The sequence below is a fragment of the Carassius gibelio genome, chromosome B16 (assembly GCF_023724105.1).
Source record: "Carassius gibelio isolate Cgi1373 ecotype wild population from Czech Republic chromosome B16, carGib1.2-hapl.c, whole genome shotgun sequence".
In the NCBI taxonomy this organism is placed as follows: domain Eukaryota; kingdom Metazoa; phylum Chordata; class Actinopteri; order Cypriniformes; family Cyprinidae; genus Carassius; species Carassius gibelio.
In genome coordinates this window covers 26880678-26894862 of record NC_068411.1, presented here as the reverse complement: position 1 = coordinate 26894862, position 14185 = coordinate 26880678, and the positions used below count along the sequence as shown (strand labels likewise).

Below are 14185 nucleotides of genomic sequence, written 5' to 3'. Positions count from 1 at the left end.
AAGCTTTTAGAAATGCTGTTAGCCAATTAGGAAAAAGAGCCGGTTTGGAAGAGCTGGCGCAGTTGAACCATGGACCCGACAGGCTTATTGGCTCTTTACGATGTTGACATGTGATCGGTCCTTTAGTTTAACTAGTTTAATACCTATTAAAGAGGGTCAGAGACTATTGATAGCACTTAACTGGGTGTCTAGCTTAATGCCCGGTCTTGGGCGGTTGATGTGTGTGGCCCCGTTCGGATGTGTCTGAGTCCCCGCTGTGCCACAATTGATGCTCGATTGGCAGGAAACAGACACACGTGTTCCCTGAGTCTCGTGGCAGCCATACCTTTCACCACGTGACTTCTTTGAGGAACCTGAAAGAAGAATTCAAATGCACCAATAAGGGGCAGAAATGTGAGATGAAAAAGAGACAGAGTAGCGAGAAAAAGCTGTTACAAAAAGCGACTTTGGATTTCTGGCCCAAAATCTGCCGTGGGCTTTTGACAATTTGCATTGTTATCGCTGATAAGGCTGATGTTTTTCTTCGGCTGTACATTTTGGTGTGAAATATTTCAAGTGTAAACCGAGCAAGCGTTCCCTTAATGAGCAGGGGAACCAGTCTCTTGCCGGGATGGAGTCTTAAGTAGCGGCTTGCTGCTTTGGATGTCTGATATCTGAATATTTAAAAGAGTTTCAAGCTCATCTGCAAATGTGATTTGCACATATCACACTTCTGCAGTCGTCAGGCTGCCACATCGGGCGGCTTCTGAGCAAAGACGAGGAGAGAGAGAGAGTCGAGGGGGAGATGTTGCACATATGGGTTGCTATTGATGTATTCCAGTCCTGACCTAATTTAACTCCCTGCCAGCGAGCTCATATGCATACTGTACATTTGCAAATTAGAGAGTGCAAACCTCGCCTTTCTCCCAGAGACAGGTGTAAACAGCATTGTTGTCATAATGCGGCCGCAGTAAATATGATAATTGTGTCGCGATGCAACGGAGCACAAAATAATTTGGCCATCATTTTGATGCCCGGGGGCCCAGGGGATCGCCCTCCGGAAGGAAGACGGCCCATTGACATGCGGCACACGCTGTAATATAATTATGGCTGCCCATCTTTGTTCCTCGCTGGCATCGTCTCACTGCACTAGTAATTTGCTTGTAATATGGAAGCATTTAGTAAAAAAGGAGGCTGTGATATTTAGGGTGGAGGATTCTCAGCATGCCGGAGATTGACGGCATTATAATGCAATGGCTCTGTCTCACAAAGCTCAAAGCTGTTATACAAGAACACTGTTACATGCAAATGTTGATTCTATCATTGTTACAGCAATAATCATTTTAAATAATACCTATTTATTAGTTATTATAATAACAATAATAATATTTTATTGATTTTAATGTTATATTAATTTCATACATATAATCTAATAAAATTATACAATCAGGAAAAATAAAGTATGCATTAATTATTTTGTATCACATTATTAAATATAATATTATATTTAATAGAAAAATTATGTACTTATATATAACATTTCTAATAATGTTATTGTGAACAGCGGTGAAATGAGAGCGTTTCTAATGTGATGTAGTGAGAGTGATATGTAAACATGGATTATACAGTGTGCAGTGCTGCAAAGCTACACTAAGACATTAATTGCAAAGATTCATCAGGCACATATTTTGCTCTCTTATGAATCTGTTGAGTAGGCTGCAGTGAAGAGCTTCTGTTAGTGTGTGTGTGTGTGTGTGTGCATTGTCAGGAGGGGTGTCTCTCATGAGGTCTTTTGACAGAGGTCTCTCTCCCAGCTTTAGTTAAAGGTCAATGCGCTGTCTTCTGTGTGTTACTGTGGGAGTGTCTGTTTCTCCCTCTGGAGGTGACGTCCCTCTCCCTTCACATTCGCTTTTGCTGCCAGCTGTAACGAAGTGAAGCTGCATGCTGTTCCACATGGGTTTGCAGTTTAACTATAGGGTTCTGGACATGCGGATTTATATTTAATGATCTGTTTCATCTGACAGTGTATTTCATTTCCCCAAAATATTAATAGCCAGTAATACTATAGACTGATTGTTAGTATTTAATCCAATCTTGATTGCTACCTTCTTGTTCACTAAAGATTCTGTTTCAATATTGCACATTGATGTATAGTGTGTGTAGTGCAACATGCAGCCCAGCATTATTTTAGCATTATATTTCTACAGTATATATCAGAGTTCAATCCTCTGAGAAAAATAATATTCTGCTGAGTCATTTAGAAGTGATTTTATTACTCATGGTTAAACAATGACTCTGTTTTTCTGTGGTTATTACACATCACACATGCATGGCATTTATTGAGCTATTATGGAGCTTTTCTAAAACCTAGTATGTTGACTACATAGACTGCATTTTAAGGCATTATAAACCAAAGATAAGCAAAGAAAACTCAATATTTTCGTCCTATGAGATTCTATAGTGCATTATAAGATGCATTATAAGACATAATAAATGCATTACAGCTTTTGAAGGCTTTGAGTAAAGTGTTACCAATTCTAAATTGGTCACTTCTGAGATTCCATGAAAGTCATGATGCTGCCTTAGAAGCCTGCAGCCTATGTAGGCAGTAGAAAGCCAAGCAGCTCACTAGGTTTTGGAACAGAGCCGATGCGTTTCTAACTCTCTGACGACATTAAATGAGCAACATTGTAATACAGGACGATGCAGGATCATTATGGTGACACTGCTGCTGCTCTATAAAATCTGAGTGTAAATACCCTCTGGAGATGCTTTGGAGACAGTAGGTGAGGCCTCCAAGGGCCCCTGACTCCACTGTTTGAGAAACATTAGGCTGTGACACTGCAGGAGCGTCTCCTAGTGCTCTCATACATGATGAAATCAACACGAAACCTGCGACTTCATCTTCGGCAAGCAGCTCGCGTAAGTGTCTACCCAAAGGAAAGAAACATCACAGATGAAATGGCATTAATATCACAGTTGTTTCTCCTAGAAAATTAAATGGAGACATTGCTTCTCAGGCTTTTGTCCTGAGAGAAAGAAACCCCATTAATCTCATAAATTCCCTCTCAACAGTGTCGCCAACTGAACTTGAACATTTCTCAGATGATCTGAGCTATACTATCATACATTTATTTAATTCCTCCAAATGATATCTGTATGTCAACCGTTGCCCCATTTGTGCCCATTTTTAATCTTTCTCAGGGATTTTAACGCTGAAGTGTGTAAATCCAGGGTGAATGGAGTCACTCATCTTCCATTGGTCTGAAAAAAGGTAGTCCCCCCCTTAAGCCCATACCACTGGACAGATTGGTATACTCAAACAAACAGCAAGGTTCTGACATATGGTTAACAGTACACCCCCCCCCCCCCCCCCCCAAAAAAAAAAAAAATCTTCTGAAGAATATATTTTGAAGAATCTTAACAGTCCAAAAAGTGAGTGAATGATGACAGAATTGAAATGTTTGGCTTAACTATAAGTCATATGGTTGATACTGAAAAATTCATACACTTCACTTAGTGTGTTAGTTCACACAAAAATGAAAATTCTGACATTAATTACTCACCCTCATGTTGTTCCAAATCCATAACACCTTTGTTCATCTTCGGAACACAAATTATTTTTGGATAAAATCTGAGAGCTCTCTGACCCTCTGTAGACAGCAATGTAACTTCAATATTCCAAGGTCCAGAAACATAGCAAGGACATCAGTAAAATAATCCATGTTACGTAAATAATCCGTCTTCTGCCATTTTGGAGAATACTCTTGAACGTAATCAACATAATCAGCTTTGTTTACATTCAGTAGAAAGGACAGCATGCTAAACTTAAACTGATTAGGTTAATTCGATTGCACCAGGCGGCAAGGAAGTCGACCGGAAATTGAAGTCGGCTGGGTGCCGCCATCTTGTAGCTGAACTTCACTTGTGTTAGCATTCCCATTGACTCCCATTCATTTTGGCGTCACTTTGACAGCAAATAACTTTACATCTGAGGCATTTAAAGACTCCATTTGTCCATTATTTATTTCTAAAGATACACGACAATGTATAAGGGGCTTCAATACCTTCTATGTTACATTATGGCCCCGTATAAACAGTTTTTGTAAAAATAGGCTCTCCGTCGCATTACCCTACAGACAGGAGGAGAAGCTCACAGGCAATTAACTTAATATGGCGTACTGGCGTTACATTTTAAAATAATATACAAAATAATTTATCAGAATACTTACTCCTGCTCACTCACGCCAAAGAACTCAAGCTCGCCGTCTCTGCAAGATTAATGATGGCAGTTTGCACGCACAGCCACTTAGAAGATTTACATCTGTCAGACAGGTTGCTGACGTCATCAAGCTTAGTTTGATTCTGCGCGTCAGAAACGGAAGTGCTAAAAAACGCTAAAAATGGGCTTCACTTGTCTCAATTGAGTTCCAATGGGGTCGCTGTGTCCATTTCTTTTACTGTCTATGGATTGCAGTTGCATTGCTATATATGGAGGGACAGAGAGCTCTCCGATTTGATCAAACATATCTTAATTTGTGTTCTTAGATGAACGAGGGTCTTATGGGTTTTGGACGACACGAGGGTGAGTAATTAATGACAGAATTTTAATTTGGGTGAACTAACCCTTTAAGAGTAACATCTGAGACAAAGTTGATACTGTTGATAATGAAAGTGCAACCTCTGGGCAATATAATTTCTTTCTAGGTTAGAAACAGAGCAGCCCAGATGAATTCACTGAGATATTCCTCCGGTGTGTTATCATAGAAATAGAAAATGTATTTCACACTTGACCCACACGTTAAACAGTTAGACCATCAGTGCGATCAAATAATGATCCAGGAGGACTCCACAGATATGGCCGCCCAACAGAGGCCTTGTTCCCCAGTGCAGAGCGTCTCCAGGAGGCAAAATGGGCCCTTCTGCCTCGGCTTCTGATGGATTTTTAATCTCTCTCCATAAGCTTCACACAACCACATCAAGACTTAAGAGCCGGCAAGAAAAAAACCCGCCCTCTGTCTGTTTTAAAGGACAGCACTTTGAATGTCATTTGACAATTTCCTTTTAATTAGAACTAATTTACAGAAAGATGCCCACCAGCTAATCTTTACAGGATAATTAGCTTCTATTTTCTTTACTTTTAATTAAAAAGTGGAAAAGATTTAGCTGATCCATAAATAATTGTTCTTTTGAAATGTTCATCAGACTTCACACTTCTCTTTGGCATGAGTAATATTTAGATCTTATCGTGGATTCTGTCTCCTTAGAGTTAGAGTTAGTTTTTTTTTTTGTATTATTATTTTTATCTGGGGTATTAAGAAGTGGAACTATCAATAATAGAAATAGGAACCAGAGGCAAATTAGAATTGAATTAATGAGGAATTTATTGCTTAAAAAACTGCCGCCTCTTTCTTGCTGGAGTGAAATTGGAATCGCGGGTATATCCGTTTCAGAAATGGTTCCTTGATGGAGAAACATTGTTTTATCTCCAAGTATTTAAGACTCCAATCACTTTCCTCTGAAAACGCCTCATTTATTTCCTTGATATAAAATGGTCTTGATTTAAAACTAAAGCATTGAGAGCTCTAGAGCGTTCATTCTCATTTACCTCAGAAGTCAACAGCTTTTAGCTGGTGACAGAAATATTGTCCTAACCAGGAACGAGACAACAACAATGTATTTGCACAATGAAAGACAGAATGCTGGACCCGACAACCAGTCAGAACATATTTGATGAATAATGTTACAGTTATATGGACCAGAATTTTAAACCACAAAACTTTTGAAATGTAAATATAATTAAAAATATTTGAATGATTTAGTATACTGTATTTAAAATGGCATTTACATCTCATTTTTCTTCTGCTGTTTTTTCTTCAAAACTTAATATATACCATAATGTGGTATATTTAAAAGATTTTCAGAAACAATGGGAGAGGACTTGCTTTTATCCATCGAGAATTGATTTGGATTGTGAAAAATGAGTTTTACATACAACAGTTGAGCCAACTGGTTGGAGAGGAGGGACTGAAAAGTCAGAAAATTGTTGTGTACTGTATATGAAGGAAGACAGATATCACAAAGACAAACAATTATTTTACTTAAAATATTGTCCAACGATAAATTGTTTGCAATAAGACCAGAAATGTTCATTTATAAATGTTAATTTAAAAAGTGTTCATTTCATTCTGCTGTTATTAGTTCTTAATAATGCATTTTATCTTTAAAACGGGAGCCCAAAAGTGCAACATTCTGTTCACCCTTATTTGTTGCCAGGCTGAAGTGATTTTGCGTGATTAAAGTGTAGTGATCTCACCGCTCAGAAATCCAGTGCAGAAGGCCATTCACTTGTAAATGCCTCTCTCTGGAGCTCACTGGAGTTGATGTGGAGCAATCGGAGAGAGTGTTTCTGAAAGACGGCCCAGTCCAAATTGGGACAGAGCACAGGAGCTATTGAGAACTCACACCTGAGCTTCAGAGAGTAGGGTCTGTGTGATTGGTGTTGAACATTTGGAGGACGACCCTCAGCCTTTAATAGGCGAGTGGCACTGCCAGTTGGGTACAGAGAGAGAGAGAGAGAGAGAGAGAGAAGTAGAGGCTCTGAGATTCTGGCATCTGTTGAAGCCCATCAGCTCACTCAGAAACGCCTCCAGCATTTTAATGGCCTTGTCAAATGCCAGTCCTGTTTTTATGCCACTCCAATTCCGGTCTACTAGATGCTGAACGCAGGATGTCTCACTTTCATATGCACACAATCCAGTAACTCTGCAAGCTCAACAGCTGAGAGAGCCTTTGCTGTTTGTTAGCATGTACATGTGTGATTTTTCACAGTGATTATGAAACGCTCTCTTCTGATTTGATCTTTATGGACTTTAGCTGCTATAGTAATTGAATCTTTTAATCACGGATCTGTGAGTTTAAACACATTAAGCATGCAACCCAGAAAACATGCCCTAATTTAGATATAACCAGATGTTTTGGCCTCATTAACTATGAATATATTCAGCTTTGAAAAACACTATATAGTGATTTTATGTTAAAATAAAAAAAATATATATATGTATATATTATATAGTTTTAAACTTAAAATTTGGTTCCCATGAGCATGTAAATTTTAAGATCGTATTAACTTCTATAATGTTTTTATAAATTATATTTTTTTAAATATGAATATTATATATTGTGTATATCATAAAACCAATTATTCTCAGCAGTCTTTCTCAGAAATATTAGCTTTCTGAGTGCAATTTCCATCAATAATAATAATAATAATTGTAAGAAAAAAAAAAAAAACTTTTGAGATATTTTTTTAATGTTTTATTTTCAGAGGTTGCACTTTAATGTCATTATGTCATTAGTTATATTTCATTTCAGTATCAACTTTGTCTCATTTCATCATCTTTTTTCTTCTTACATTTTTGAAGAGAAATATAAAAAGACAAAATAAATATAAGAGATAGCTATAAAAGTTATTTCCATAGCACAATACACTTATTTCAGTCTTGGAATAATTTAACAGGAAATTATTTGAGGTCATTTTCATCTCTGTGGTATCTTGATAAATCTGAGCACAGTTTGACAAACTGCTGAGATCTCTTCTCAAACTGATGATGACATGATCATTTTTTCTCAGGAGAAATATCCAAAAAAGTCTCCATTTGGTGTACATTTTTCCTTATTGATGTCTTGGATAGAAACATTCTGTGGTTATATTAGTTAACTCTCTTTATGTTTTGGTAAAGACGTTCTACCAGCTGCTTTTCTGGAGTAGTTCAATCCAAATATGTCACAAATGCTGCATGTGTGAATCTCATGGAGGTTAACCGAACGATTTAACAGTTTCAGAGGAATTGCGCTAAGACGTGTGTGTGTGTGCGTGTGCGCATGTACTTTCAAACCAGAATGTCCCAACACCACACTAGAATCTGTCTTTGGCCCACAAAAGGCAGGTTTCCGTCCAAGTCTGGCAGGGTTTGGGCCGGTCCCTATAGGCCTTTACGCGGCATTATGTATTCGTGTTGGGTCTCAGGTGCTCGCTGTGTGTTTTATCCTCAGGCCAAGCTCTGTCCCGTTTTCAATGGCGCAGCCAGATGAAAAAACGACTGCTGTAGGTGCGAGCAGAATGATTTCCACGCTTGTAGAGATCTGCTGCTTTGTTCTATGCGATTCAATTACCTCTAGCCTAATTAGGAGCCATAGAGAAGACCCAGACTGTGATGGGACTCCACACTGTGGCTCCGCTGATAAAGTGTGCTATCACCATCAGAGGCCCCAGACGAGCCCCGGCCTGCCTCCAGACGCACGCACGCAGCCCCACCACTGGCCAATCCCCAGCAAAACCTGTTTGTTTTGAAGTTTAGAATTCAATTTCAAAATAATTTCATTTTTCTCCTCTTACTTGTGAAGACTCGTCAGGGTTAGCCAGAGTTTCGATTTGAAGTGCGGTGACACGTTATGAATGATCAATTTAGCAATGAATTTTTGATTCGCGGTTTCCCTTGCGCATGTTTCCAGCACGTGTCTTGTTTAGTGTCTGATGTTTATCTCGCAGGGGTCGCTGGGTGAACAGAGGATCGTGTGGATGTGAGGTAGCGCTGCGCTACTTTAGTATACACTGCTGCAGCGTGAGTTGTGGAGTTTTATGAAGACATCTCAAAGCAGGGATTCCAACACTTTTCTTTGTCAGCCGAATACCTTGGACCTAAAAGAAGGTCCCTTAAGATTTTAAGTTAACCCATGTTTCTTAGGGATCTATATTATCAAAACTTTGCTGAAAAAAAAAACTGTTGTAAACAATCTGATAGATGCCTTCTATCACGGGTTTTATAGTTTAGATTTGTTTTAGTAAGTAATAAATGACATTTTTAGTATATTTGTAAAAATGTCCACCATCAGGTTGTGGTAGAGGTGTCTTTTTTTCAATTTAAGATTAGCTTTTATGTTATTGGTAATATTTCAAGATAACTGAAGGAGCTTAGGCTTGATTATTCAATGCAATGCAATGCATGTGTCATTTTTTTAGGAAAATAATGTTTAAATGTCATACATATGATACATTACTCTTTTGAGGAATGTTTATTTTGCTCAGTAATTAATCTATTGCGTTGCATTAAAATGTTCTAGATATACAGTACAAGGTATTGAGTGATCTGATATTTATTTTACCTTCTTAAGTATATTCAAAGCCTGATTTATCAAGTATGTTACTCAACAAAAAAACACAGTACAAAAACTTTTTTTTATTGATTTAATTAATTTAACAACTGTGTTTATCAACTCATAAACCATAGTTTGGGAAACCCTGTCTTACTGTATTTTCATTTTTGAAAATATCTTCAAAATACCTTCCAAAAGCAGATGTTTAGAAGAATGTTCATGCAACTCTTTTTCATATAGTGAAAGTGAATGGTGATTAAGGGCTTTCAAGCTCAAAAAGGACCATAAAAGCAGTCCACATGACCTTAAGCCCTATACTTCAAGTCCCTGAAATGAGGGTGAATAAATGATGACAGAATTTTCATGTTTGGACTCGCTATGCCCTGCAACATGCGCTGAATATTTTGCATTCATAAACAGTAGTTCAAATGTTTTGCTTATGCAGTAAATTTAATTCACTGTAGAATTTGTACACCCAACAGTTTTGTCAGCATATGACTAACACAGAGACAAATTTCTGTTAGCTTAACAACACAGATCAATTTTCCACCGCTAGCTGAAAAACTGCAGTTTGCCAATAGACCATCAAAAAGCATTTTGTGTAAAACGGATCACAAAGTCTTTTGATTAGATTTTCATTTTCTCAGATTCTTCATCTAACGAGAGTCTCTCTATCTTTTAATATATCTGCTCTCATTGATTTTCTCTCTGGGGTTCAAGCGATTCTCTGATGGTGTCAGAGGGCGGTGTCCGGCGCATTTGGCCCCTCCGAGCATCTGCAAACCGCAGCCAGCGTTCAGTCGTCAGGAGATTGATTGTGACAGACTTTTAAACAGTACACAACTAAATATAGCAGGCTACAGCACTATCAGAAAATGAGCTAGGAGTGCGGGCCTAGTCGTTTAGAAAGTCATTATTCTTATCGTTTTGCTGTCTCTGAAATTATTTCAGGTCTCTTCATGCAATGAATGCAGTATAATAAGCCCAAACATGTGCAAAGAGTTTGAACTTTGGTAATCGAAGCAGGTCGGTGAAGTAGCCTTTTAAAACATGACTTCGATGCAAGTGAATGGTAATCATACAGTATCCTAAAACGTATGTTTCTCAGAGATCTGATCCTTAAACATGACTCATGTCATCTCCTTTGATTCAGACAAGTAAATATTTTTTTTTTATATATTTGCGATGAAACCAGGGTATTCCATTATTACTGTACCTCAAGGTTTGGATAGATACCAGCATATGATTCCAGTCTCTAATACCATGTAATAATACTAAATTGAGATATCAGTATTTTTAATTCAATATCACTCATTAGTGATGAATCATAATTATTTCTCATTAATGCATTAAAAAAAAACAATCTGTAACTGCAGGTCTGGTAATTCATTTCAATGACGAGAAATCTAGCAAAATATATACAGAGCTGCGTAAAAAGAAAAAAGATTTTCACTTATGTTGAGCTTTACTTGTCATTAAATCGTTCTATACAATTAGTGCAAATGAATTTACTTTTGTTAAATATTCTATCTAATTTATAACCAGTTACCGTTATAATGTGAAGTTAGTTAGTACTGAACTGAAATAAATAAATTACTACTTTTATTCAGCAAGGATGCGTTCAAAGTGATTAAAAGTGACATTTGTAATATTACAAAAAATGTCTATTTTAAACAAATGTCAGTCTTTTGAATTTTCTGTTCATTAAAAAAAAGAATACGAACAAAAATATGAAGCATCACAATGGTTTTCAACATCAATAATAATAATATATCTTTATTCAGCACCAAATGAGCGTATTAGAATGATTTCTGAAGGAACAGGTGACACTGAAGACTGGAATAATGATGCTGAAAATTCAGCTTATACAGAATAAATTACAGTTTTAAATTTATTTAAAGAGAGAAAACAGATATTTTAATTTGTAATAACATTTCACAATATTGCTGCTTTTACTGCATTTTCAATCAAATAAACGCAGCCTTGGTGAGCATAAGAGACTTCTTTCAAAAACATTAAAAAATGGTTCCAATTGCAAACTTTTGAATGGCAGTTTAATTTTTACACTTTTGTTTGTTTTTTCTAGAGTCATTTAAAGACATTTAAATCTGTGGGTGATATGTCCCCTCATCTTTTGTTTAAATAGCGTTTTCAGAAACCCTTCATCCTCTCAGAGAGAAGTGTCAGGCCTCAGCGGTTCAGAGCGGCTGATATCTCTCTGCTTTTAGCATATTGAGATGTATTGAGAGAACGTGAGGCACCACTTCCCTCCGTGAGCCGGTGAAAGGCCCTAGTGCGATTAGATCATAAAACTGTAGCCTAATTTTAAAGCTGGCTCTCCAGCACTTCACAACGTGTCTATTAGAGATCTCTGCGCTAATTCTTTTCATGTAGCATGAGTCCTGCAGATGTAGCACACTATAAAGGAGTCATTTAGCAGTCTTAATGAACAGAGACGGCTGTTTGGGAAGATCAGGCAGTTCTCGACGGTGCTCTGTGCAGGAAGAAAGGGCCCTTCACCAAATGTATTGCTTTATTAAAGTGAGCGCCTCAACTGTTACAAATGAACAAAATGACACATTAAGTGGTGTACTTAGGATGTCAACTTCCCTAACTTGAGAATATATGGGAATTTTGACTTGCAGAGGGTCATTTGTGCTTATTATGATGGTTTGATATAGAAACTGAAAGTCAATAAGCTACACTTTTTACATTTCCATATATATATATATTTTTTTTTTTTGCCATTTTGGATGGTTGCAAAAGTGTGGCTGCCAAGAGTGGTTAGCATGTAGCTATACGGTTGCTATGTTGTTCTGGGTAGTTGCATTACTAGGTATTATTATAATGTTTTTTTTTTTAAATCTCTAACATTAAGTATGATAGACAGATAGTACAAGTAGTATGTGCTGTATAATGCTGAGATACACTACTATTTTGTTTATATTTTTGAAAGTCAAAATGTAATTTATTCTTCTGATGGCATTTTTCACAATTCAAGTTCAAAATATTTTCACATTTCAAATATTTTTTAAATAAATTTATTTACTGTAACATTTGATCAATTTAATGCAGCCTTGTTGAATAAAAGTCAATGGGAAAAAAAACTTTGAAAGGAAGTGTACTAAAAAGTATTGGTGTGAAATGCATTGAGTATTAAATAAATATTTATTTGACATTTTTAGGGTGGAGTTGCAGAGAGAAAGAAAAAATCTAAAATTCAAATGCGTTCTAACCCCAACTCCACGATACAATTTTAGGTGCAAAAAGCAATTCCACCAATGCCCTTGATTGTAGAAAAATCATAATAAGCAAATACACCAACGAAAAAAAAAGTACAGCTACAAGCTAAAGTCAAGAAATAATTTAGATTTAAAGAAATAACATTGCACAGAAAAAAAAATTAATCATTGGGAAAAAATGTCTCCTTTAAGCTTGCACTGGTGTATTACCTGGAGGCATGAAATGTAAATGGAAAATCAACATTGTATCCTGTGATAAGGCGGACAAATTAATAAAGGCATTTTCTGTCCTCCGCTCCTGCTGACACTGGTGTTAAAAGTCAGTAGGTTGTGCGAGAGGAACTTTTCTCGCAGATGAAGAGGGTTTCACAGGTTTGACATCGGCTGAGAAGCGGCAGCGCTCCACACGTGCAGCAGCGGTCAGGAGGATACTCAGTCAAGTGGGCCACAGGAAACACTTTCCTGAGGAGAGATTATGTTATGAATACTAGTGTACAGCATACGGTGCAGCATGTATTGTATGCTCCTTACTATTTCACAAAAATATTATAGGAAACCGTATTCAGTATGCAGCAATGCTGCTACATTGTTGCATGTGCAATTCAGGGAATGCCAGCCAGTTGTCATCTAGGAAATAATTATCATTATTTTTGCATTTCATTACAGTTTTGTGAAGAAAAAAAAAAAGTAATTTGGTGGTCTGATCAAATAATAGTCTAATAAAATACAGTATTGCTTTCAGTTCAGTAAGCAGGTCATATTGAGTGCAATGCATTGTGGAATACAGTTTATATAGAATATAGTTAACAAACTGCATTCTGGAAAACTACTTTTAGTAGCATGGTACTATTTCATTTTGAGCATACAGGCATTGTTTGATGTAGAAAATTTAGTGCAAATGCAGTTTTGCATAGCGACATTCTTTGGCCTGGTTTCAAAACCTAGTAAGCTGCGTTTCTAGTAGGAATCCTAAAAGAACCTCAGCAGTGACTTGGATTTGTAATGTGTGTGTCAAAGGAATAGTGGTTAAAGGGTTAGTTCACCACAAAAATGAAAATTCATTCAATTCTACACAAATTAAGATATTTTTAATCAAATCTGAGAGCTCTCTGACCCTCCATAGACAGCAATGCAACTGCAATGTTCCCAGCTCTTCTCCACAAAGGATACATGCTGTTCTGTATCAAAATGTGGTTGATTTAAAAAATAACAATAATTAGTTTTACTAAGTAAGTAATATTGGATTAAACGTGAATTTATTTTCAAGGAAAGAGTCTGAAATTGAGTATTCGTGGAAAACATACTCAACATAATCAACTTCGAAAGTTCCTAACACGTGCTGTACAAGTGTAAGTCTTCCTGCTTGACAGCGTCTCACTTAAACAGTCTGATTGTGCTGTGTTCTGTGTGTAGGTCCACTAGATGGAGGTCTGGAGGAGGAAGAGGAGGAGTGCATAACAGACGCAAATGAGCTCACTGCTAAAGAGGAGTTTTCAGTGGAGGAAAACTTTCCTGCTGACTTTGAGCCAGACAACCTCACCTGTGAGGACATGGAGTACTTCTGCAGCAAAGGTCAGATATTCCTGGCGCTTCTATCATATATAGCACAACCTCTCATGTAGAAGATCTATTATCCAAGGAATTGTTTAGATATTCATCACAGAGCATATCCTAGTGAAATGAATTGTAACATTCGAAGAAATTGAGATTTGCTAATTGATTCCCAGCTGAAGTCTGACTCGGAGACGTCTCTGATCACCGGTTTGATGGTTTGATGACAGTTTTAAACCAAAGCTTAAACACACACT

General features: G+C 37.1%; 1 protein-coding gene across 2 annotated transcripts in view; it reads left to right on the top strand.

Moving 5' to 3' along the window:
- LOC127975139 (zinc finger protein ZFPM2-like) overlaps positions 1 to 14185 on the top strand; it is a 144447-nt gene that overhangs the window by 26797 nt on the left and 103465 nt on the right. Inside the window, exon 2 of one of the 2 annotated variants that reach the window (XM_052578960.1) lies at positions 13791 to 13949. The exons of the other annotated variant lie outside the window; for it this stretch is intronic. Coding sequence (XP_052434920.1) covers positions 13791 to 13949 — 159 coding nt within the window. The remainder of the gene's footprint in view (positions 1 to 13790; positions 13950 to 14185) is intronic. 2 annotated transcript variants of the gene reach the window in all.